The sequence below is a fragment of the Coregonus lavaretus genome (assembly GCF_964263955.1).
Source record: "Coregonus lavaretus genome assembly, chromosome: 39".
Classification (NCBI taxonomy): domain Eukaryota; kingdom Metazoa; phylum Chordata; class Actinopteri; order Salmoniformes; family Salmonidae; genus Coregonus; species Coregonus lavaretus.
This window is the reverse complement of record NC_140026.1, coordinates 23,396,399-23,421,977: the sequence shown is the minus strand read 5'-3', so window position 1 is coordinate 23,421,977 and position 25,579 is coordinate 23,396,399. Positions and strand designations below refer to the sequence as shown.

Genomic DNA, 25,579 nt, shown 5'->3' with positions numbered 1-25,579 from the left:
GCTTCTGAGGACCGTACATGTTCGTGGTTGAACGCATCCTCTGACTCTGAGTCTATTGGAGAAGCTGATGAGTCTGAGATGGAGAATGAGATGCCCCACTCTCTGTCCAGGAAGTCTGTTCAACTGACACCCACGAGAGCCCAGTCTAAAGAGGTCAGAGGCCAAGGGGAAAATGAACACTCACCTGTGAGAGACTTGTCGGATTCCAGTGACCCCCCTGATTTGCACATGACTGACACTGACTCTGTTGCCCCAATTGATGTTCCTGACTTAGATGAGACAGGGTCTTCGGACGTCAATTCACCTGTTACACTGATTGATAGTCAGATACCCTCCCAAGTACAAGGGTTTGAAAGTCAGGTTGTCAGAACACGTACTGGCAGGGTTGTTAAGGCAGTCGATCGCTTGATAGAGAACATGGTGCAAAAACCACTCACCAAGGGTTTTGTTACAGGAGTCAGAAGGTCACTGTCTTTCCGTTCTTTATTTTAGATACATTTTTGAGATTAAGATATTTTTCTTTATTACCAGTAGTATGACCTGGGTCATGAGATGTTCATATTGGAGGGAAAGTGTTCCAAGATTTCATATGGTGTATAAGGCATCATATTCACTAGAAGGGGCAGTAGCCTGATCAACTGCTGTTTTCTTTTAACTTACTTTGTAAGTAGCTTTATACGCTGTATATGGGAAATGGAGTCCCAGGGCTATCTTGGACCAAGTGGACAAGAGTTATATTCTATATGTTTTTGGTTATTTTCCACCCTCGACGTGCGAAGGATTTTGGTGAAATCAAAGAGGGGTGAATGTAACAGGTCAAAGAATTACAGATTTTTGCATTGATTTCACCAAAATATTGTATTGTTCAGCATTTCGTGTAGTTTACAGATATTGGGAGAGTTAGTTGTGTAAGTGCGCCCTCTAGAGTGTTGGTTTGGTTATATGCGGAGTGGTCTCATGCTTTTCTCAGTCTGCATTCTACTCGACTGAGAGAGGTATGTGTTCACTTCGGCGTGATATAAACTTGATATACCTGTTAAAACTAAAACGTTTTAGTGCACATAGTAACTTGTATGTATATTATATGATGAGTGTACGTACATTTAATCAAGCTGTGTCGTGAATTTAGCTATTTTTGAGAGTTTGAGAAATTGCTAACTTAGCTAACCTCGTGTTTTGTTTAGCTGTAAGTTAGCAATCGTCATTCTATCCTCTTGTGTTGAAGCCCACGTTGTTCTTTTTATGTTAGGCGGATTCTGGTCGAGGGTAGAGTTTTGAACATTTTCTCTCCTTGATGTTGAACAGGTATGTATTCCCTATATCAGGTTAAAAATATGTGTTCATTTAAAATGTTTTCATGTATTGATTAGTGTTTAATGGCACTGAAAAGCTCAAATGTGAAGGATTACATGTTGCTTCGTGCATATTACTGTATGTATTACCTATTTGAAAGATGGTTTATGTCATGTTGCACAGTATTAATGTAAAGGCTAAAAGCTCAGAGTTTTTGGCAGAGATAACATGCAATATGACACATACATAAGATATACACCAGATGCGATGTTTATTTTCCAATTATGTTGTATTTTATTCCTTGTATTTTTGAATGTGATTATACTCAGTCTGCATTTTACTCGACTGAGGGAGGCGGATTCTGGTCGAGGGTAGAGTTTTGAACATTTTCTCTCCTTGATGTTGAACAGATTGAGAGAGTTGTACACAATAAAGTGCCTTCAAGTACGCCAGTGTCTTGTCTTCAGTGCACCGGAACACAACGCAGTAGTCGGCAACGAGCAGACCGCGCCGGCTACACCTGGAAGGTAAAACAATCTTTAGTAAAGGAGTGCATTCGAATCCACACAGGCTGAGGGTTGCATCCCAAAATGGTCAAGTAAATTGACAGAAAAGTTGCCATTGGAGAGCATGGTTTATGCAATAAATCTCAAATAAAGCCTGATGGCCAAATAGGTAGAAAGCCTACCCAGTCAAATAAAAAATAAAGGGAGTGCGTTTAGCAGTGAGAAGTTCCGGCTAGTTCAGTGAAGGAACATTCATACAGTTGAAGTCGGAAGTTTACATCCACTTAGGTTGGAGTCATTCAAACTCGTTTTTCAACCACTCCACACATTTCTTGTTAACAAACTATAGTTTTGGCAAGTCGGTTAGGACATCTACTTTGTGCATGACACAAGTAATTTTTCCAACAATTGTTTACAGATTATTTCACTTATAATTCACTGTATCACAATTCCAGTGTGTCAGAAGTTTACATACACTAAGTTGACTGTGCCTTTAAACAGCTTGGAAAATTCCAGAAAATGATGTCATGGCTTTAGAAGCTTCTGATAGGCTAATTGACATCATTTGAGTCAATTGGAGGTGTCCCTGTGGATGTATTTCAAGGCCTACCTTCAAACTCCGTGCCTCTTTGCTTGACATCATGGGAAAATCAAAAGAAATCAGCCAAGACGTCTGGAAAAAAATTGTAGACCTCCACAAGTCTGGTTCATCCTTGGGAGCAATTTCCAAACGCCTGAAGGTACCACATTTATCTGTACAAACAATAGTACGCAAGTATAAACACCATGGGACCACGCAGCCGTCATACCACTCAGGAAGGAGACGCGTTCTGTCTCCTAGAGATGAACGTACTTTGGTGCGAAAAGTGCAAATCAGTCCCAGAACAGCAAAGGACCTTGTGAAGATGCTGGAGGAAACAGGTACAAAAGTATCTATATCCACAGTAAAACGAGTCCTATATCAACATAACCTGAAAGGCCACTCAGCAAGGAAGAAGCCACTGCTTCAAAACTGCCATAAAAAAGCCAGACTACAGTTTGAAACTGCACATGGGGACAAAGGAGAAATGTCCTCTGGTCTGATGAAACAAAAATAGAACTTTTTGGCCATAACGACCATCGTTATGTTTGGAGGAAAAAGGGGTTGGCTTGCAAGCCGAAGAACAACATCCCAACCGTGAAGCACGGGGGTGGCAGCATCATGCTGTGGGGGTGCTTTGCTGCAGGAGGGCCTGGTGCACTTCACAAAGTAAATGGCATCATGAGGAAGGAAAATGATGTGCATATATTGAAGCAACATCTTAAGACATCAGTCAGGAAGTTAAAGCTTGGTTGCAAATGGTTCTTCCAAATGGACAATGACCCCAAGCATACTTCCAAAGTTGTGGCAAAATGGCTTAAGGACAACAAAGTCAAGGCATTGGAGTGGCCATCACAAAGCACTGACCTCAATCCTATAGAAAATGTGTGGCCAGAACTGAAAAAGCGTGTGCGAGCAAGGAGGCCTACAAACCTGACTCAGTTACACCAGCTCTGTCAGGGGGAATGGGCCAGAATTCACCCAACTTATTGTGGGAAGCTTATGGAAGGCTACCCGAAACGTTTGACCCAAGTTAAACAATTGAAAGGCAATGCTACCAAATACTAATTGAGTGTATGTAAACTTCTTACCCACTGGGAATGTGATGAAAGAAATAAAAGCTGAAATAAATAATTCTCTACTATTATTCTGACATTTCACATTCTTAAAATAAAGTGGTGATCCTAACTGACCTAAAACAGGGAATTTTTACTAGGATTAAATGTCAGGAATTGTGAAAAACTGAGTATAAATGTAGTTGGCTAAGGTGTATGTAAACCTCCAACTTCAACTATGTATATATATATATTTTTTAAGTTCCTTTGAGGCAGAAGTGTCACAATAAATTTTATTGAAAAACTTAGACATGACATTTATGAATCCAACATTGATAACTGATTCAAATAGTTAAAAACCTAATTTACATATAGAGATGGGTGAGTCAAAACACATTGTAAAAAAAGTATAATAATTTGATAAAATCAACAGAGGCTATACAAATGTAGTGCAGGACAGTCCCAACATTTCTCCAAACTATCATGGAAGATTAACGCATGGAACACCAAAACCGACACTCAGCCCAACCCCCTCAATTAAAATACATTGACGCATATGGCTTCCAAGCTCATAGCAAATCACTATATACAGTATACATGACTATATACACTATACATTACAACAAAAATACTGTGGTCTTGACTACAGTGACCATGGCTTGTTCTCGCACACATCCTGCATGGTGCAGGCAGCGGCCATGGCCTGGCTGTTCTCTAGCTGCTGGAGTCTGAGGGCCAAAGGCAGCAGCAGATCATTCAGCTGGCAGGAGAAGGTGAAGGCATTGTGGGCCACGGGCTCGTTCAGCAGGGTGGTCAGGGGAGACGAGTCGTCTGGCCAGATCGGGGAGGGTAGTCCAGAGGGGGGCGAGGAGGAGTTGGATGAGCAGGGTGAGGAGGAGAACATGTCTGAGGCTGTGGACAGGGCTCTCCCACCGGACAGCTGAGGAGTGCAGTCACCCCCCTGGGTGGTGGAGTCAGGGCCTCTGATGCTGCTGGTCAGGCTGTGCTGGAAGCGGCAGCGGGTGCCGTAGAGGCAGAAGCCAAAGGAGCTGAAGGTGCGGCACAGGGCCCTGCGGGGCTTCCAGCCCTGAGTGTATGGTTGGGGCCTGGCAATGGGGACCTTATCCTCAGCAGCGCTGTCTGGAGACTCCAGGCCGCCACCACTGAAGCTGCCGCTACCGTCACTCTCAATGTGCAGGAAGTTGCAGCGACTGCCGAAGGGGCACACGCCGAATGAGCGGTAGGTACGGCAGGGGATGTTGAGGTGGCGGGTGGGGCGCTGCTCCATGGCATTGTGGGCGAACAGGCAGCGGATGCCGTAGGCGCAGTAGCCTGCCGTGTGGAAGGTGCGGCACAGCTCCGTCTTGTACTTGAGTTGGCGGGAGGGCACGTGGAGGTCATGGAAGCCGTGGGCAAACTGGCAGCGCTTTGCGTACATGCAGAAGCCCGTCTCAGCATAGCGGCTGCAGAGCTCTGTCTTGTAGCGGGTGGAACACTTCCAGGGGATCAGGGGGAGAGAGGGAGACTCTACTAGGGGAAGGAGGGCCTCAGCCAGGGACATGTCTCCCCCAACACCAGCTGAGCCCTGCTCCCCTGGGCACAGGTCATCTATCCCCTCATCTTGGTAGGAGAACAAGGGCAGGTTGTCACTGCTGGTCTGAGGAGAAAAGCATATTTAATATCAGGGTTAAATTATTATTTGGATGGTAGGCCTAGACTATTTAGGCCCATGAAAAACTGGGTCTAGAGGCAAGGTCAAAATTCAACAGTACTCTAGCAATACTGGATCTCAGTGTATTGTGTAGGTGAAGACACTAATGACAGCAAAATCACGCAATGTCAAAAAACAAGAGTAGGCTGACAAAAGGACATGCTAATCTGATCTATCCACATGATAGCCTAAAGATTCAGATCATGGTCGCTGTAATTACATTTCCCTGTAAGGTCTGAATGGCAGGCTGCAATGATCAGGACACCGCGGAGCCGGGGCGAGATATGGCTCAGATAATGTACCTCAATCCAGGGATGGGAGAGGGCGCTGTACTCCTAATTATCCAACATTTTATGTCGAGAAGATTGAAATACTGATAGTTTAGTTGAGTTACAATGCCGTTTTCGTCAGCATGCTAGGCTAGCTAATGCAAACCATTGGATTCGACAACACTGGCTGTCACATTTTCATTGAATTAAATGCGCTAAAGTATTAGCCTACCATGCTGACGAAAACGGCAGTTTACTTTAAACAATATTCCAATCTTTTCGATTCACCATTTCTGGATAATTAGTAGTACAGCGACATAATCCATCCCTGGATTGAAGTACATTTTACAAGCCATATACAGCACTTTGCCTACCCACATTCTGGAAAAGCACCGTTCGACTAGAGAATAAATGAATGAAAGTCGGAATCTGGGCTGGCTATCTACATGACTGAATACTGCATTTCAACAGCTGCCACAAACAACTGACTAATTTAAAGTGGATAAAGTGTAAGGCTTTTTTTTAACTCAGAAAATGCAATAAAGCAGTGTATGCTACCGAGACTAAGTATCACACTGACAAACTATTTCTGAAACAAAGTACTGTATCACACAAGCCGTTTACCTCAAATATTGTTGCGAATTGAAGGTAAGATTTCCCCCGAAGTACTCAACACCTGTTAGATCGCAACCTCAATGTCCAAACCAAATTCTAGATGTATACGTTTTCGACATGCAATTCGTAGAAATTGCGGAAAAAGGGAAACGTATTTCGCTAAAGACGTGGACTACATACTACCCTGCTTTCTTTGTTATGAAGTCGCATGTACTATCTGTCGCTGTGTACAGTTTAAAAAATATATTGATCAAGTTCCCACTCCCGCGTTCCCTTTAAAATGAGGCTTAGCTGTACAACCCTAAAAGTCCGTGGGCGTTCGAATCCACCAACCAGATACAACGTAGCTGGTATTCATTAGCAACCGGCCAATTGCGTTGAAGCTCTGCGACAACGTTGCAGTTTTAGCGCCGGATGAAATGGCCCCATATCAAAGTAGGCAAGATCAGAGGGGCCGCACAGGCGCAATAAACAATTACTTCCCTGATTACTAACGGTAAGCCCATTGAGTACATAAACACCCATTCTGTGTCAATTTACACCACAGTTGGAGGTCAACCTCTCACCCGTGTAATTTGTTAATTAAATGCTTTCTGTTGGGGGAAAATATAAACCTTTGTGTGACATTCAATATTGTGTGATCATGATTGATAATGCCCGTGTTTGAATTTAATAAAATACAATTTGCATGTTTGGGGGACTCATCTAGCTAGGGTTACAGTATTTTAAAAAACAAATAAATCCAACACCATCATGTGGCTCATATGTATGCCTCACAATTTAGGTTTCAATTGATAGGATTACATTTAATGTGAGATGTAATTACATTTTAATCATGTGTTTACATTTGTTGTCACTGACAACTAGAGGACAATGCATTTCATACACACCCAGAAAAAGTACAGGCATGAAAAAGAGAAATGTGTATACGACCACGAAGAAAAAAAATCTTTATTTATTTTCTTATCAAGATACATTAAAAGGATACAGACACATTGGAATAAAAAACACTTGAGAAAAAATGTTTAATTGTAGCATAATTCTCTCCCAACATACAAAATTCTAACCCCCTCTTCATCCCTCCCAACTGCTTTGATGGCCAACCATCCCCCGTCTCCCATCCCACTCAATGACGGAGAGCAATGTTCACATGTACAGTATTTTAACCCTCTCCAAAATATGAAGTAATTACAAGCTTTTTTTAAAGGTTTTATATAAAAAAAACACTGACGTTTTCAATAGGCCAAGTTTTTTTTCTTCAGATTAGTATTTTCGCTAAGCATTTTAACACTACAATTTGTTTTAGAAACATTACAAAAGCCCACATTGGGACCAAACTTGCATATAAATCCTTCATTTCTACCTCAGTACTGGCTGTCAGTTCACAACACCTGAGGGAGTATGAGGAATTATAATAATATCCAATTAAGCATTGATTTAATCTAACGCACCCTTTCATCATAAAACACAAAAGGGTAAAATAAAGATTCAAACCAAATCAATCCACAAGTAGAGACATCACTGGAGATTCCTCTCCCATCATCATATCATTTAAAACATGACTTCTGTACCCAAGCCAATACATATTGCTGCTTTAGTAACGACATTCTGACAACCAGCTCGTAACATAATTTTTCCATTTCCATTCAAAAGCAAGAGCCAAACAGTCCATTGTCATAAATGCTGTGACCTAGTCTATGGGTGGGGGATCTGAAAGTATGTTTTATACGTACAGGTGGCAACATGCACAGGGGCCATCTTAGAATAGAGTTATACACACCTTGAATGTTTATGGCTTAATTCTGTCTCCTTCACGAAAAATAACCCATATTTTTCACAATAAGGGCCTTAAAGACAACAGCATCTATTCTGCATGTCTCAAACCACAGTAACCCATCAGATCCGCATCCAGAACACACTTTTGAATATCTTCCAAACCTACGTGAGATGAATCTCTTCTATCCTGTTAACCTACATTACCTTTCCTAAACCATTACTCTCCACTACCATTGTATTGATGATACAAGACCGTTGTACTCAAGCAGTCGTTCTAGCGGGTCAAAACCAAAACGCACCCCAAAGGCTTTACAGAGAAGGATCCAGAATGTCTCTCTCTCCAGATGGGTAAAACATGGCTGTAACAAGCATGACAATCAAGTGATAGGAGACAAGACAGGACTCAAATTGATTGTGACAACAATCAACTAGAAAAAAACGGCGCTCAAACTACTAGGGGTCAACAGCATGTGTTTCCTCACTATCAACCCATCAAACGTAACTTCTGATAGGCTTGTGGAGCGATAGGGGGGGTCAGTTCTTATTTCGGTGTGTGGAGAGGGGCAGGGTGATGGTGCAAATTAAAGTCTAACAGAATGAGTGTCAAAAAGTAAAATCGGATTATTTGACAAGTATGCTTGAATGATGGGTCATACAAAGCACTTTACCTCAACCTCCCAGACCTATGATGGAACATGTGAATGAAACCTTCATCTAAATAGACTTTCCCAGAAAAAGAATCAAAGAAACATGCTAAAAATTCCCAATAGAATTAGAATACCTAGAATGGACATTCAGTCAAATTGCTGTGGTCTGAGGGACTTTGTCCCTTCTAGTATTTATATTTCTTTCTATGGCCCTCCCACAACCACTCACCCACCCGTCCCCAACCAAATAGGTGTCACCCCCTCAAAATTTTGCAAATATTTACACAAATAAGATCTGGAGGAAGAAATAAAGTGTGTTTTAACACCATTATTTCAGGATGAGAAATATTTCTGATTTTAAATTACACATTTAAAAATATTTGCCATTAAAAAAAGAGGAGCGAAATAATTGAGCAAAAAGAGCCGGAATAAAATACTACAAAGCCCAAAGCCTAGCGCGTGTAAGTGGGTGTAAGTGTGTGTAGAGAAGTAATGGTGCCATGTATATGTGTGAACTCAATGCAAAGTATGCATGTGAGTGTCACTAAAGTGTGTGTGAGGTGAGCAGTACGTCAGCTTTTGCGAAGTAACAGAACAGAAGACAATAAAAAAAATCTGACAACAGAAAACGACTACTGGGTATGACGTGCCCTGCTGCCCTAGCAGGTGGGTGCGCGGTGGTGCGCGCCAGTGTTGCAGTGTGGGGGGGGGGGGGCTCTCAGCCCCACCTTAGTCCTCCAGGACGATGGGCTCGCTGGTGCTGGATGGCATGATGGGCAGTACCAGGGGCCGGGGGCCTAAGGGCAGCTTGACCCTGACAGGGAGGTGAGGTTTTCTGGCTACACGCTGCATCTCAGACTGGGTCAGGTGTTTCCTCAGAGCCCTTGAGAGGAGAGAAACAACACAGTAAATTAGCTATAGGACTGACAAGATCCACATAAGCACACCTAGGAGTCTAATATCAAAGTGCACAGGTGCAAAGAAGTGAATCCTTCTCGTCTTCAAGCTAGTTTAATGCAATATTACACACGAATCAACAAATGCAAACTTTTGGTAAAAAAAAAAAAAAAAAAACTTTGTCAAGGCAAATTCCCCCACTGAATCTACTGCCATAGAGATCTGATTGATCCCTTTATGTCAGGTATTCCATATATAACGAGGGTATAAAACAATAGGAACACCTTCCTAATATTGAGTTGCAGCCCTTCTGCCTTCAGATCAGCCTCAATTCGTCGGGGCATGGACTCTACAAGGTGTCGAAAGTGTTCCACAGGGATGCTTCCCACAGTTGTGTCAAGTTGGCTGGATGTCCTTTGAGTGGTGGACCATTTTTGATACACACGGGAAACGGTTGAGTGTGAAAAACCTAGCAACTTTGCAGTTCGACACACTCAAACCGGTGCGCCTGGCACCTACTACCCCGTTCAAAGGCACTTCAATATTTTGTTTTGCCCAGTCACCCTCTGAATGGCACACATACACAATCCATGTCTCAATTGTCTCAAGGCTTAAAAAACCTTCTTTAACCGGTCTCCTCCCCTTCATCTACTGATTGAAGTGGATTTAACAAGTGACATCCATAAGGGATCATAGCTTTCCACCGGGATTCACCTGGTCAGTCTACGTCATGGAAAGAGCAATGTTCCTAATGTTTTGTACACTCAGGGTACAACTCTGTACATTTCTCAACAAAAAAGGACAGAATCTAATTAGTATCCTCCATTGCTGTCTGCTACTAGATACAGACAGAACTCTGTGCTAAGGACAGTACCTGGTGTCTTTCGTGACCACAAACACCACAGGGTTGGGTGCATCTCCCTGGTTCACTTTCTGACGCTTCATCACCGACTGGGAGGTGGTCCTCATGCCCGATGTGAACGGCCTCCCATTGGTGGGGAACGGCAGCCCTACCGCCTGTGACTAATGAGAGAAGAGCGGTGAGGGAAGAGAGGTGTGTGTACGCGTGCGTGTGTGTATGTATGTGTGTGTGTGTGTGTGTGTGCGCGTGGTGTTCCACGCCTGTGTGTTTGTGTGTGTGTGCCGCATGCAAGTGTGTGTGTGTGTGTGTAGCCACTTGGCCCAAGCTGTGGTGATGCTGCTTTGCTCAGAGGTGGTGGAGGGACTTGGACAGATGGTCAGTGGTAGAGCCCGACCAATATGGTATTTTTGGGTCCGATATCGATTTTAGGGAAGCAAAAGTCACCGATTACCGATACATCTGCCGAGTTGGAATAAAAAAATGTTTTACAAAAAAAATGTTTTACACAATTTGTGCTCCAAAGGATAAACAGACACTCTAAATGATGATTTCTTAACAAAATATTACAATTTACATAATTTAAGAACATTTTATTTGTGGTTTACAGGATATCCATCAGAAATCAACTATATCCTCTATAAATATGACAGTAAATACAAAACGTATTTAGTTTACCTTCTTAGGTACCACTTAAAGATATGCCTATCTATGGCAGTGGATAAGTATGCACAAGTGTTTGTGCTAAACCACCACAAGGGGTGGCTGGCTGAATTAATGAAACTTTGTCTCAAAGTAAATCTGAAAGGGCACTGTTGACAAGTTCACAAATAAGCTTTGAAATGCAGTTCGTAATGTCACCACTAGGTGTCAGCATTTGTATTGAGTAGACATACTAGAGTGTTTACAACAGTCAAAGGTCATGTAAACAAACACTTTATGGCAACCTAGCAATGCGAGTATGTTATGACAAGCACAAGGTAGCTGTTCCTTACAACAATGTTTTCTTCATTACACTGTTATTCAATACAAAATGTTTTTTATTTAACCCTTTTTTTAACCACTTAACAGGTAAGTTGACTGAGAACACATTCTCATTTACAGCAACGACCTAGGGAATAGTTACAGAGGAGAGGATGGGGAATGAATGAGCCAATTGGAAGCTGGGGATGATTAGGTGGCCATGATGGTACGAGGGCCAGATTGGGAATTTAGCCAGGACACCGGGGTTATCACCCCTACTCTTACAATAAGTGCCATGGGATCTTTAGTGACCACAGAGAGTCAGGACACACGTTTAACGTCCCATTCGAAAGACGGCACCTTACACAGGGCAATGTCCCAAATCCCTGCCCTGGGGCACTGGGTTATTCTTTTTTAAAGACCAGAGGAAAGAGTGCCTCCTGCTGGCCCTCCGACACCCCTTCCAGCAGCATCTGGTCTCCCATCCAGGGACCTTTCAGGATCAACACTGCTTAGCTTCAGAGGCAAGCCAGCAGTGGGATACAGGGTTGTTTACTAAATGTATTGCCTATAAATGTCAACTGCAAATGGCATAAGCTGATGACTGAAACATCGATTTGGTACCTGTTTCATTGTTTACCTGTGTGGCTTCCCTAAGCCGGTAGCAGACATCTTCAACCAACAAAGCAGCCACATCGTCGCTGAGTTCCACTTCTGCACTCTCGGCCATGAGTTTGACAGACTCTCTGGGGACTTCAGCGAAGCGCCTCTCCTCCCTGTCCGCCATGCTCACGGCAGCGTCCCGGTACACCCGCAGCTCTGCAGAGAGAGACCTGCAAAATAACCACACAGGTGTAACTTGCTGGTATAGTTAGCTTGCTAGCTAACGTGAACGAATATGGTTTATTAGCTAGCCAATTTATTTTGATGCGTGCACCCTTCAATATTAACTGATTCGTGCAAGGCGACGATTAAAACTTTACACGAAAACAATGCCAACAGACTGTAACTCAATGCCACTCAATCACTTACCTACTGGTGCAACTGGATAGTATGAATTTGCTAGGTTATCGCTCTAAACCGTGCACAGGAACCTCACTCGGCTGCCGCTGACATTTTCCGGAAAGCCAGCCTTCCGAGAACAAAGATTGGTCCAATTGGCTATCACTCAAATGTGCGTCACTCCCACAACCACTACTTCTGCGGATTTCTTTTTATGGCGGTTGGCAACCAATTTTCATGTGCATTACAGCTACCAACTGGATTGTAGTGTGGACCAGAGACAGGGAAGGTCTAAATCCTACCCAATACATCCCCTGAAGATTTACCCAGCTGTTCACTTAATCTTGGCTCTTCAACCCCATTGCTCCTCAAATCCAATAACAATCGCTCCCTTTCCCTCCCATTTTTCTGGCACTGAAATAGAACGTGTTCCACTGTCTCCATGATCCCACCTCCCAGTCGGATGTTTCCCAGCCAGTTTCAATGTACTATTGAGTCTTGAGGGTCCCAATCTCCACAGCCAACCCCCCGGCCCTCTCGCTCTTTCATTGAGAAGGGGGTGGCAACATCCCAGTATCCTTTCGACACACCCACTCGCCCAGACCCCGGTCGCCATATTGGGTTGCAGCTACCCATACCAGAGATATTAGAGAAAGGAGGAGATAGGAATCCCATTGGGCAATGAATGGAGGAACGTTTAACGCCCCACCCAGCAGACTGTCGACCAATCGCGTTCACGTCCTCTGCGTCATCTGGTCCCTAACTCATCGTCACGGAATCTCTTCTCAGTCAGATTTTAACTTTTACATTTTAGTAATTTAGCAGACGCTCTTATCCAGAGCGATTTACAGTTAGTGAGTGCATACATTTTTCATACTGTGCCTATTTTTCTCGAAAGTATGTAATGTCACGATTCCAAAGCTATACAATATTTGTAATATTGTACTTCTTGACGAAATTCATGCAAATGTTGGGTTTTTGAGCTAGCACCCAATTGACTCCTATTCACTCGTTGAAGGAGCGCTCTCCTAGTCCCAGTACGCACCCCGAGGCCCATTTACGTAGCATTGGCAACATACACAATGGGCGCTAATAAGATTCCAAAGGAGTTTCCCATCACCTAAAAATTATGTCTGCCCATACTTGCTTTCATTGTACACATAACTAAGACCCTCCTACTCTTTGACAAAGGTGGTGAAAGTGTGCAGCAGCTGAAACAATGTTGCCACATCTTTCCATAGAGTTAAAGGCAATTTAAGTTTGATCTGAAAATGTGGTCGGAGGCTTCCTATGGAAAGTGTGACGCAATTGCTGCGCCTCCGCAGGAACGCTGAGGCCAAATCCAGCGTCACCGTGCTCCGCATTGACATGATTGGTTGATATTTGGGGGCAGTTAGTCCTGTATAAACACAAACTCACTTCCTTGACGTCTTCTGTCACAATAGCTCTGCTAAACGCAAGTTTGAAAGCTCTGACGTCTGTAGAGGCTGCATGCAGGAAATGCAGTCCGCCCACTTCAGACGTGGAATTGACCATGTAGCGCCTTTTACTTGGTTGGGGACCAAGCGTTACTAAAAAGTCTTAAAGGCTCTACATGGTCAATCTGAGGTCTACATTGGCTGTGCAGTATTAAGGGTGATATGGCCTCTGCAGAAGTCAGGGCATTCATACTTCTTGCGCGTCGCTGAGCAGCGCTGTTGTGAAGGAAGTTGTAAAGGAGTGCGTGCGTTTATACAGAACCTCCCGTAAACCAATCATGTCAATACGGAGCCCTCCACATCGTTACAAATGAGCTCAATTTGGCCTCTGCGTATCCCGAGGCTCCGCAATTGCGTCACACCATCCATACGGCGCCTACGACCACATTTTCAAACAAGCATGAAGTCTCTTAGCTGTTTGAATTGCCCAAATTGTCATTATAAGTCCTATACTTGTCTTGATATTAGATGCGTGAGCCTGTGTAATTATACATTTACATGACATTGTCATTTAGATGTGCTTATCCAGAGCGACTTAGTTGAACGCCAAGTTTCAAAGGAAAATAAACGTTATTGCAAGTAGACCCTTGAAAATAGCTGCATCTGCAACAGCAGTGCCAGGAAGGTAAAACAATCTTTAGTAAAGGAGTGCATTCGAATCCACACAGGCTGAGGGTTGCATCCCAAAATGGTCAAGTAAATTGACAGAAAAGTTGCCATTGGAGAGCATGGTTTATGCAATAAATCTCAAATAAAGCCTGATGGCCAAATAGGTAGAAAGCCTACCCAGTCAAATAAAAAATAAAGGGAGTGCGTTTAGCAGTGAGAAGTTCCAGCTAGTTCAGTGAAGGAACATTCATACAGTTGAAGTCGGAAGTTTACATCCACTTAGGTTGGAGTCATTCAAACTCGTTTTTCAACCACTCCACACATTTCTTGTTAACAAACTATAGTTTTGGCATGACACAAGTAATTTTTCCAACAATTGTTTACAGATTATTTCACTTATAATTCACTGTATCACAATTCCAGTGTGTCAGAAGTTTACATACACTAAGTTGACTGTGCCTTTAAACAGCTTGGAAATTCCAGAAAATGATGTCATGGCTTTAGAAGCTTCTGATAGGCTAATTGACATCATTTGAGTCAATTGGAGGTGTACCTGTGGATGTATTTCAAGGCCTACCTTCAAACTCAGTGCCTCTTTGCTTGACATCATGGGAAAATCAAAAGAAATCAGCCAAGACCTCTGAAAAAAAATTGTAGACCTCCACAAGTCTGGTTCATCCTTGGGAGCAATTTCCAAACGCCTGAAGGTACCACGTTTATCTGTACAAACAATAGTACGCAAGTATAAACACCATGGGACCACGCAGCCGTCATACCACTCAGGAAGGAGACGTGTTCTGTCTCCTAGAGATGAACGTACTTTGGTGCGAAAAGTGCAAATCAATCCCAGAACAGCAAAGGACCTTGTGAAGATGCTGGAGGAAACAGGTACAAAAGTATCTATATCCACAGTAAAACGAGTCCTATATCAACATAACCTGAAAGGCCACTCAGCAAGGAAGAAGCCACTGCTTCAAAACCGCCATAAAAAAGCCAGACTACAGTTTGAAACTGCACATGGGGACAAAGGAGAAATGTCCTCTGGTCTGATGAAACAAAAATAGAACTTTTTTGCCATAATGACCATCGTTATGTTTGGAGGAAAAAGGGGTTGGCTTGCAAGCCGAAGAACACCATCCCAACCGTGAAGCACGGGGGTGGCAGCATCATGCTGTGGGGGTGCTTTGCTGCAGGAGGGCCTGGTGCACTTCACAAAGTAAATGGCATCATGAGGAAGGAAAATGATGTGCATATATTGAAGCAACATCTTAAGACATCAGTCAGGAAGTTAAAGCTTGGTTGCAAATGGTTCTTCCAAATGGACAATGACCCCAAGCATACTTCCAAAGTTGTGGCAAAATGGCTTAAGGACAACAAAGTCAAGGCATTGGAGTGGCCATCACAAAGCACTGACCTCAATCCTATAGAAAATGTGTGGCCAGAACTGAAAAAGCGTGTGCGAGCAAGGAGGCCTACAAACCTGACTCAGTTACACCAGCTCTGTCAGGGGGAATGGGCCAGAATTCACCCAACTTATTGTGGGAAGTTTATGGAAGGCTACCCGAAACGTTTGACCCAAGTTAAACAATTGAAAGGCAATGCTACCAAATACTAATTGAGTGTATGTAAACTTCTTACCCACTGGGAATGTGATGAAAGAAATAAAAGCTGAAATAAATAATTCTCTCTACTATTATTCTGACATTTCACATTCTTAAAATAAAGTGGTGATCCTAACTGACCTAAAACAGGGAATTTTTACTAGGATTAAATGTCAGGAATTGTGAAAAACTGAGTATAAATTTATTTGGCTAAGGTGTATGTAAACCTCCGACTTCAACTGTGTGTATATATATATATATATTTTTTTTTAAGTTCCTTTGCGGCAGAAGTGTCACAATAAATTTTATTGAAAAACTTAGACATGACATTTATGAATCCAACATTGATAACTGATTCAAATAGTTAAAAACCTAATTTACATATAGAGATGGGTGAGTCAAAACTCATTGTAAAAAAATTATAATAATTTGATAAAATCAACAGAGGCTATACAAATGTAGTGCAGGACAGTCCCAACATTTCTCCAAACTATCATGGAAGATTAACGCATGGAACACCAAAACCGACACTCAGCCCCACCCCTTCAATTAAAATACATTGACGCATATGGCTTCCAAGCTCATAGCAAATCACTATATACAGTATACATGACTATATACACTATACATTACAACAAAAATACTGTGGTCTTGACTACAGTGACCATGGCTTGTTCTCGCACACATCCTGCATGGTGCAGGCAGCGGCCATGGCCTGGCTGTTCTCCAGCTTCTGGAGTCTGAGGGCCAAAGGCAGCAGCAGATCATTCAGCTGGCAGGAGAAGGTGAAGGCATTGTGGGCCACGGGCTCGTTCAGCAGGGTGGTCAGGGGAGACGAGTCGTCTGGCCAGATCGGGGAGGGTAGTCCAGAGGGGGGCGAGGAGGAGTTGGATGAGCAGGGTGAGGAGGAGAACATGTCTGAGGCTGTGGACAGGGCTCTCCCACCGGACAGCTGAGGAGTGCAGTCACCCCCCTGGGTGGTGGAGTCAGGGCCTCTGATGCTGCTGGTCAGGCTGTGCTGGAAGCGGCAGCGGGTGCCGTAGAGGCAGAAGCCAAAGGAGCTGAAGGTGCGGCACAGGGCCCTGCGGGGCTTCCAGCCCTGAGTGTATGGTTGGGGCCTGGCAATGGGGACCTTATCTTCAGCAGCGCTGTCTGGAGACTCCAGGCCGCCACCACTGAAGCTGCCGCTACCGTCACTCTCAATGTGCAGGAAGTTGCAGCGACTGCCGAAGGGGCACACGCCGAATGAGCGGTAGGTACGGCAGGGGATGTTGAGGTGGCGGGTGGGGCGCTGCTCCATGGCATTGTGGGCGAACAGGCAGCGGATGCCGTAGGCGCAGTAGCCTGCCGTGTGGAAGGTGCGGCACAGCTCCGTCTTGTACTTGAGTTGGCGGGAGGGCACGTGGAGGTCATGGAAGCCGTGGGCAAACTGGCAGCGCTTTGCGTACATGCAGAAGCCCGTCTCAGCATAGCGGCTGCAGAGCTCTGTCTTGTAGCGGGTGGAACACTTCCAGGGGATCAGGGGGAGAGAGGGAGACTCTACTAGGGGAAGGAGGGCCTCAGCCAGGGACATGTCTCCCCCAACACCAGCTGAGCCCTGCTCCCCTGGGCACAGGTCATCTATCCCCTCATCTTGGTAGGAGAACAAGGGCAGGTTGTCACTGCTGGTCTGAGGAGAAAAGCATATTTAATATCAGGGTTAAATTATTATTTGGATGGTAGGCCTAGACTATTTAGGCCCATGAAAAACTGGGTCTAGAGGCAAGGTCAAAATTCAACAGTACTCTAGCAATACTGGATCTCAGTGTATTGTGTAGGTGAAGACACTAATGACAGCAAAATCACGCAATGTCAAAAAACAAGAGTAGGCTGACAAAAGGACATGCTAATCTGATCTATCCACATGATAGCCTAAAGATTCAGATCATGGTCGCTGTAATTACATTTCCCTGTAAGGTCTGAATGGCAGGCTGCAATGATCAGGACACCGCGGAGCCGGGGCGAGATATGGCTCAGATAATGTACCTCAATCCAGGGATGGGAGAGGGCGCTGTACTCCTAATTATCCAACATTTTATGTCGAGAAGATTGAAATACTGCTAGTTTAGTTGAGTTACAATGCCGTTTTCGTCAGCATGCTAGGCTAGCTAATGCAAACCATTGGATTCGACAACACTGGCTGTCACATTTTCATTGAATTAAATGCGCTAAAGTATTAGCCTACCATGCTGACGAAAACGGCAGTTTACTTTAAACAATATTCCAATCTTTTCGATTCACCATTTCTGGATAATTAGTAGTACAGCGACATAATCCATCCCTGGATTGAAGTACATTTTACAAGCCATATACAGCACTTTGCCTACCCACATTCTGGAAAAGCACCGTTCGACTAGAGAATAAATGAATGAAAGTCGGAATCTGGGCTGGCTATCTACATGACTGAATACTGCATTTCAACAGCTGCCACAAACAACTGACTAATTTAAAGTGGATAAAGTGTAAGGCTTTTTTTTTACTCAGAAAATGCAATAAAGCAGTGTATGCTACCGAATATGAGTATCACACTGACAAACTATTTCTGAAACAAAGTACTGTATCACACAAGCCGTTTACCTCAAATATTGTTGCGAATTGAAGGTAAGATTTCCCCCGAAGTACTCAACACCTGTTAGATCGCAACCTCAATGTCCAAACCAAATTCTAGATGTATACGTTTTCGACATGCAATTCGTAGAAATTGCGGAAAAAGGGAAACGTATTTCGCTAAAGACGTGGACTACATACTACCCTGCTTTCTTTGTTATGAAGTCGCATGTACTATCTGTCGCTGTGTACAGTTTAAAAAATATATTGATCAAGTTCCCACTCCCGCGTTCCCTTTAAAATGAGGCTTAGCTGTACAACCCTAAAAGTCCGTGGGCGTTCGAATCCACCAACCAGATACAACGTAGCTGGTATTCATTAGCAACCGGCCAATTGCGTTGAAGCTCTGCGACAACGTTGCAGTTTTAGCGCCGGATGAAATGGCCCCATATCAAAGTAGGCAAGATCAGAGGGGCCGCACAGGCGCAATAAACAATTACTTCCCTGATTACTAACTGTAAACCCATTGAGTACATAAACACCCATTCTGTGTCAATTTACACCACAGTTGGAGGTCAACCTCTCACCCGTGTAATTTGTTAATTAAATGCTTTCTGTTGGGGGAAAATATAAACCTTTGTGTGACATTCAATATTGTGTGATCATGATTGATAATGCCCGTGTTTGAATTTAATAAAATACAATTTGCATGTTTGGGGGACTCATCTAGCTAGGGTTACAGTATTTTAAAAAACAAATAAATCCAACACCATCATGTGGCTCATATGTATGCCTCACAATTTAGGTTTCAATTGATAGGATTACATTTAATGTGAGATGTAATTACATTTTAATCATGTGTTTACATTTGTTGTCACTGACAACTAGAGGACAATGCATTTCATACACACCCAGAAAAAGTACAGGCATGAAAAAGAGAAATGTGTATACGACCACGAAGAAAAAAAATCTTTATTTATTTTCTTATCAAGATACATTAAAAGGATACAGACACATTGGAATAAAAAACACTTGAGAAAAAATGTTTAATTGTAGCATAATTCTCTCCCAACATACAAAATTCTAACCCCCTCTTCATCCCTCCCAACTGCTTTGATGGCCAACCATCCCCCGTCTCCCATCCCACTCAATGACGGAGAGCAATGTTCACATGTACAGTATTTTAACCCTCTCCAAAATATGAAGTAATTACAAGCTTTTTTTAAAGGTTTTATATAAAAAAAACACTGACGTTTTCAATAGGCCAAGTTTTCTTTCTTCAGATTAGTATTTTCGCTAAGCATTTTAACACTACAATTTGTTTTAGAAACATTACAAAAGCCCACATTGGGACCAAACTTGCATATAAATCCTTCATTTCTACCTCAGTACTGGCTGTCAGTTCACAACACCTGAGGGAGTATGAGGAATTATAATAATATCCAATTAAGCATTGATTTAATCTAACGCACCCTTTCATCATAAAACACAAAAGGGTAAAATAAAGATTCAAACCAAATCAATCCACAAGTAGAGACATCACTGGAGATTCCTCTCCCATCATCATATCATTTAAAACATGACTTCTGTACCCAAGCCAATACATATTGCTGCTTTAGTAACGACATTCTGACAACCAGCTCGTAACATAATTTTTCCATTTCCATTCAAAAGCAAGAGCCAAACAGTCCATTGTCATAAATGCTGTGACCTAGTCTATGGGTGGGGGATCTGAAAGTATGTTTTATACGTACAGGTGGCAACATGCACAGGGGCCATCTTAGAATAGAGTTATACACACCTTGAATGTTTATGGCTTAATTCTGTCTCCTTCACGAAAAATAACCCATATTTTTCACAATAAGGGCCTTAAAGACAACAGCATCTATTCCGCATGTCTCAAACCACAGTAACCCATCAGATCCGCATCCAGAACACACTTTTGAATATCTTCCAAACCTACGTGAGATGAATCTCTTCTATCCTGTTAACCTACATTACCTTTCCTAAACCATTACTCTCCACTACCATTGTATTGATGATACAAGACCGTTGTACTCGAGCAGTCGTTCTAGCGGGTCAAAACCAAAACGCACCCCAAAGGCTTTACAGAGAAGGATCCAGAATGTCTCTCTCTCCAGATGGGTAAAACATGGCTGTAACAAGCATGACAATCAAGTGATAGGAGACAAGACAGGACTCAAATTGATTGTGACAACAATCAACTAGAAAAAAACAGCGCTCAAACTACTAGGGGTCAACAGCATGTGTTTCCTCACTATCAACCCATCAAACGTAACTTCTGATAGGCTTGTGGAGCGATAGGGGGGGTCAGTTCTTATTTCGGTGTGTGGAGAGGGGCAGGGTGATGGTGCAAATTAAAGTCTAACAGAATGAGTGTCAAAAAGTAAAATCGGATTATTTGACAAGTATGCTTGAATGATGGGTCATACAAAGCACTTTACCTCAACCTCCCAGACCTATGATGGAACATGTGAATGAAACCTTCATCTAAATAGACTTTCCCAGAAAAAGAATCAAAGAAACATGCTAAAAATTCCCAATAGAATTAGAATACCTAGAATGGACATTCAGTCAAATTGCTGTGGTCTGAGGGACTTTGTCCCTTCTAGTATTTATATTTCTTTCTATGGCCCTCCCACAACCACTCACCCACCCGTCCCCAACCAAATAGGTGTCACCCCCTCAAAATTTTGCAAATATTTACACAAATAAGATCTGGAGGAAGAAATAAAGTGTGTTTTAACACCATTATTTCAGGTTGAGAAATATTTCTGATTTTAAATTACACATTTAAAAATATTTGCCATTAAAAAAAGAGGAGCGAAATAATTGAGCAAAAAGAGCCGGAATAAAATACTACAAAGCCCAAAGCCTAGCGCGTGTAAGTGGGTGTAAGTGTGTGTAGAGAAGTAATGGTGCCATGTATATGTGTGAACTCAATGCAAAGTATGCATGTGAGTGTCACTAAAGTGTGTGTGAGGTGAGCAGTACGTCAGCTTTTGCGAAGTAACAGAACAGAAGACAATAAAAAAAATCTGACAACAGAAAACGACTACTGGGTATGACGTGCCCTGCTGCCCTAGCAGGTGGGTGCGCGGTGGTGCGCGCCAGTGTTGCAGAGGGGGGGGGGGGGCTCTCAGCCCCACCTTAGTCCTCCAGGACGATGGGCTCGCTGGTGCTGGATGGCATGATGGGCAGTACCAGGGGCCGGGGGCCTAAGGGCAGCTTGACCCTGACAGGGAGGTGAGGTTTTCTGGCTGCACGCTGCATCTCAGACTGGGTCAGGTGTTTCCTCAGAGCCCTTGAGAGGAGAGAAACAACACAGTAAATTAGCTATAGGACTGACAAGATCCACATAAGCACACCTAGGAGTCTAATATCAAAGTGCACAGGTGCAAAGAAGTGAATCCTTCTCGTCTTCAAGCTAGTTTAATGCAATATTACACACGAATCAACAAATGCAAACTTTTGGTAAAAAAAATAAAAAATAAACTTTGTCAAGGCAAATTCCCCCACTGAATCTACTGCCATAGAGATCTGATTGATCCCTTTATGTCAGGTATTCCATATATAACGAGGGTATAAAACAATAGGAACACCTTCCTAATATTGAGTTGCAGCCCTTCTGCCTTCAGATCAGCCTCAATTCGTCGGGGCATGGACTCTACAAGGTGTCGAAAGTGTTCCACAGGGATGCTTCCCACAGTTGTGTCAAGTTGGCTGGATGTCCTTTGAGTGGTGGACCATTTTTGATACACACGGGAAACGGTTGAGTGTGAAAAACCTAGCAACTTTGCAGTTCGACACACTCAAACCGGTGCGCCTGGCACCTACTACCCCGTTCAAAGGCACTTCAATATTTTGTTTTGCCCAGTCACCCTCTGAATGGCACACATACACAATCCATGTCTCAATTGTCTCAAGGCTTAAAAAACCTTCTTTAACCGGTCTACTCCCTTTCATCTACTGCTTGAAGTGGATTTAACAAGTGACATCCATAAGGGATCATAGCTTTCCACCGGGATTCACCTGGTCAGTCTACGTCATGGAAAGAGCAATGTTCCTAATGTTTTGTACACTCAGGGTACAACTCTGTACATTTCTCAACAAAAAAGGACAGAATCTAATTAGTATCCTCCATTGCTGTCTGCTACTAGATACAGACAGAACTCTGTGCTAAGGACAGTACCTGGTGTCTTTCGTGACCACAAACACCACAGGGTTGGGTGCATCTCCCTGGTTCACTTTCTGACGCTTGATCACCGACTGGGAGGTGGTCCTCATGCCCGATGTGAACGGCCTCCCATTGGTGGGGAACGGCAGCCCTACCGCCTGTGACTAATGAGAGAAGAGCGGTGAGGGAAGAGAGGTGTGTGTACGCGTGCGTGTGTGTATGTATGTGTGTGTGTGTGTGTGTGCGCGTGGTGTTCCACGCCTGTGTGTTTGTGTGTGTGTGCCGCATGCAAGTGTGTGTGTGTGTGTGTAGCCACTTGGCCCAAGCTGTGGTGATGCTGCTTTGCTCAGAGGTGGTGGAGGGACTTGGACAGATGGTCAGTGGTAGAGCCCGACCAATATGGTATTTTTGGGTCCGATATCGATTTTAGGGAAGCAAAAGTCACCGATTACCGATACATCTGCCGAGTTGGAATAAAAAAATGTTTTACAAAAAAAATGTTTTACACAATTTGTGCTCCAAAGGATAAACAGACACTCTAAATGATGATTTCTTAACAAAATATTACAATTTACATAATTTAAGAACATTTTATTTGTGGTTTACAGGATATCCATCAAAAATCAACTATATCCTCTATAAATATGACAGTAAATACAAAACGTATTTAGTTTACCTTCTTAGGTACCACTTAAAGATATGCCTATCTATGGCAGTGGATAAGTATGCACAAGTGTTTGTGCTAAACCACCACAAGGGGTGGCTGGCTGAATTAATGAAACTTTGTCTCAAAGTAAATCTGAAAGGGCACTGTTGACAAGTTCACAAATAAGCTTTGAAATGCAGTTCGTAATGTCACCACTAGGTGTCAGCATTTGTATTGAGTAGACATACTAGAGTGTTTACAACAGTCAAAGGTCATGTAAACAAACACTTTATGGCAACCTAGCAATGCGAGTATGTTATGACAAGCACAAGGTAGCTGTTCCTTACAACAATGTTTTCTTCATTACACTGTTATTCAATACAAAATGTTTTTTATTTAACCCTTTTTTTAACCACTTAACAGGTAAGTTGACTGAGAACACATTCTCATTTACAGCAACGACCTAGGGAATAGTTACAGAGGAGAGGATGGGGAATGAATGAGCCAATTGGAAGCTGGGGATGATTAGGTGGCCATGATGGTACGAGGGCCAGATTGGGAATTTAGCCAGGACACCGGGGTTATCACCCCTACTCTTACAATAAGTGCCATGGGATCTTTAGTGACCACAGAGAGTCAGGACACACGTTTAACGTCCCATTCGAAAGACGGCACCTTACACAGGGCAATGTCCCAAATCCCTGCCCTGGGGCACTGGGTTATTCTTTTTTAAAGACCAGAGGAAAGAGTGCCTCCTGCTGGCCCTCCGACACCCCTTACAGCAGCATCTGGTCTCCCATCCAGGGACCTTTCAGGATCAACACTGCTTAGCTTCAGAGGCAAGCCAGCAGTGGGATACAGGGTTGTTTACTAAATGTATTGCCTATAAATGTCAACTGCAAATGGCATAAGCTGATGACTGAAATATCGATTTGGTACCTGTTTCATTGTTTACCTGTGTGGCTTCCCTAAGCCGGTAGCAGACATCTTCAACCAACAAAGCAGCCACATCGTCGCTGAGTTCCACTTCTGCACTCTCGGCCATGAGTTTGACAGACTCTCTGGGGACTTCAGCGAAGCGCCTCTCCTCCCTGTCCGCCATGCTCACGGCAGCGTCCCGGTACACCCGCAGCTCTGCAGAGAGAGACCTGCAAAATAACCACACAGGTGTAACTTGCTGGTATAGTTAGCTTGCTAGCTAACGTGAACGAATATGGTTTATTAGCTAGCCAATTTATTTTGATGCGTGCACCCTTCAATATTAACTGATTCGTGCAAGGCGACGATTAAAACTTTACACGAAAACAATGCCAACAGACTGTAACTCAATGCCACTCAATCACTTACCTACTGGTGCAACTGGATAGTATGAATTTGCTAGGTTATCGCTCTAAACCGTGCACAGGAACCTCACTCGGCTGCCGCTGACATTTTCCGGAAAGCCAGCCTTCCGAGAACAAAGATTGGTCCAATTGGCTATCACTCAAATGTGCGTCACTCCCACAACCACTACTTCTGCGGATTTATTTTTATGGCGGTTGGCAACCAATTTTCATGTGCATTACAGCTACCAACTGGATTGTAGTGTGGACCAGAGACAGGGAAGGTCTAAATCCTACCCAATACATCCCCTGAAGATTTACCCAGCTGTTCACTTAATCTTGGCTCTTCAACCCCATTGCTCCTCAAATCCAATAACAATCGCTCCCTTTCCCTCCCATTTTTCTGGCACTGAAATAGAACGTGTTCCACTGTCTCCATGATCCCACCTCCCAGTCGGATGTTTCCCAGCCAGTTTCAATGTACTATTGAGCCTTGAGGGTCCCAATCTCCACAGCCAACCCCCCGGCCCTCTCGCTCTTTCATTGAGAAGGGGGTGGCAACATCCCAGTATCCTTTCGACACACCCACTCGCCCAGACCCCGGTCGCCATATTGGGTTGCAGCTACCCATACCAGAGATATTAGAGAAAGGAGGAGATAGGAATCCCATTGGGCAATGAATGGAGGAACGTTTAACGCCCCACCCAGCAGACTGTCGACCAATCGCGTTCACGTCCTCTGCGTCATCTGGTCCCTAACTCATCGTCACGGAATCTCTTCTCAGTCAGATTTTAACTTTTACATTTTAGTAATTTAGCAGACGCTCTTATCCAGAGCGATTTACAGTTAGTGAGTGCATACATTTTTCATACTGTGCCTATTTTTCTCGAAAGTATGTAATGTCACGATTCCAAAGCTATACAATATTTGTAATATTGTACTTCTTGACGAAATTCATGCAAATGT

At 43.4% G+C, this 25,579-nt stretch overlaps 4 protein-coding genes across 6 annotated transcripts; all 4 read right to left on the bottom strand.

Moving 5' to 3' along the window:
* Positions 1-3,971: 3,971 nt before the first annotated feature.
* LOC311113004 (uncharacterized protein) lies at positions 3,972-8,039 on the bottom strand (the record flags this gene model as incomplete). The annotated part of the gene is made up of 2 exons (XM_084156125.1): positions 3,972-5,091; positions 8,010-8,039. 2 exons carry the CDS (start codon positions 8,037-8,039, stop codon positions 4,078-4,080), a joined length of 1,044 nt encoding a protein of 347 aa, XP_084012251.1. The 3' UTR covers positions 3,972-4,077.
* Positions 6,957-12,472, bottom strand: LOC311113100 (metastasis-associated protein MTA2-like). 2 transcript variants are annotated; one of them, XM_084156233.1, is made up of 4 exons: positions 12,204-12,472; positions 11,812-11,990; positions 10,224-10,372; positions 6,957-9,335 (listed from the first exon to the last, which is right to left on the bottom strand). In XM_084156233.1, the coding sequence occupies exons 2-4, from the start codon at positions 11,956-11,958 to the stop codon at positions 9,182-9,184; spliced, it is 450 nt and encodes a 149-aa protein (XP_084012359.1). In that variant the 5' UTR covers positions 11,959-11,990; positions 12,204-12,472; the 3' UTR covers positions 6,957-9,181. The 2 variants fall into 2 exon arrangements, with proteins under 2 accessions (XP_084012359.1, XP_084012358.1); XM_084156232.1 differs by having other exon boundaries at positions 11,812-12,004; positions 12,204-12,471.
* A 4,008-nt stretch (positions 12,473-16,480) lies between these two features.
* On the bottom strand, positions 16,481-20,478 carry LOC311113003 (uncharacterized protein; the record flags this gene model as incomplete). The annotated part of the gene is made up of 2 exons (XM_084156124.1): positions 16,481-17,530; positions 20,449-20,478. 2 exons carry the CDS (start codon positions 20,476-20,478, stop codon positions 16,517-16,519), a joined length of 1,044 nt encoding a protein of 347 aa, XP_084012250.1. The 3' UTR covers positions 16,481-16,516.
* LOC311112893 (metastasis-associated protein MTA2-like) lies at positions 19,396-24,743 on the bottom strand. 2 transcript variants are annotated; one of them, XM_084156033.1, is made up of 4 exons: positions 24,639-24,743; positions 24,247-24,439; positions 22,661-22,809; positions 19,396-21,772 (listed from the first exon to the last, which is right to left on the bottom strand). In XM_084156033.1, exons 2-4 carry the CDS (start codon positions 24,391-24,393, stop codon positions 21,619-21,621), a joined length of 450 nt encoding a protein of 149 aa, XP_084012159.1. In that variant the 5' UTR covers positions 24,394-24,439; positions 24,639-24,743; the 3' UTR covers positions 19,396-21,618. The 2 variants fall into 2 exon arrangements, with proteins under 2 accessions (XP_084012159.1, XP_084012160.1); XM_084156034.1 differs by having other exon boundaries at positions 24,247-24,425; positions 24,639-24,727.
* Between the last annotated feature and the right edge of the window lie 836 nt (positions 24,744-25,579).

Bases quoted from the DNA above. Each gene is read 5' to 3' on its own strand.
- LOC311113100 (XM_084156233.1), bottom strand. From the start codon at position 11,958: ATGGCGGACAGGGAGGAGAGGCGCTTCGCTGAAGTCCCCAGAGAGTCT. The intron at 10,373-11,811 runs GTAAACAATGAA...TTCTCTCATTAG, and splicing joins GGCTTAGGGAAGCCACACAG to TCACAGGCGGTAGGGCTGCC. The intron at 9,336-10,223 runs GTACTGTCCTTA...TCTCCTCTCAAG, and splicing joins GTGGTCACGAAAGACACCAG to GGCTCTGAGGAAACACCTGA.
- LOC311112893 (XM_084156033.1), bottom strand. From the start codon at position 24,393: ATGGCGGACAGGGAGGAGAGGCGCTTCGCTGAAGTCCCCAGAGAGTCT. The intron at 22,810-24,246 runs GTAAACAATGAA...TTCTCTCATTAG, and splicing joins GGCTTAGGGAAGCCACACAG to TCACAGGCGGTAGGGCTGCC. The intron at 21,773-22,660 runs GTACTGTCCTTA...TCTCCTCTCAAG, and splicing joins GTGGTCACGAAAGACACCAG to GGCTCTGAGGAAACACCTGA.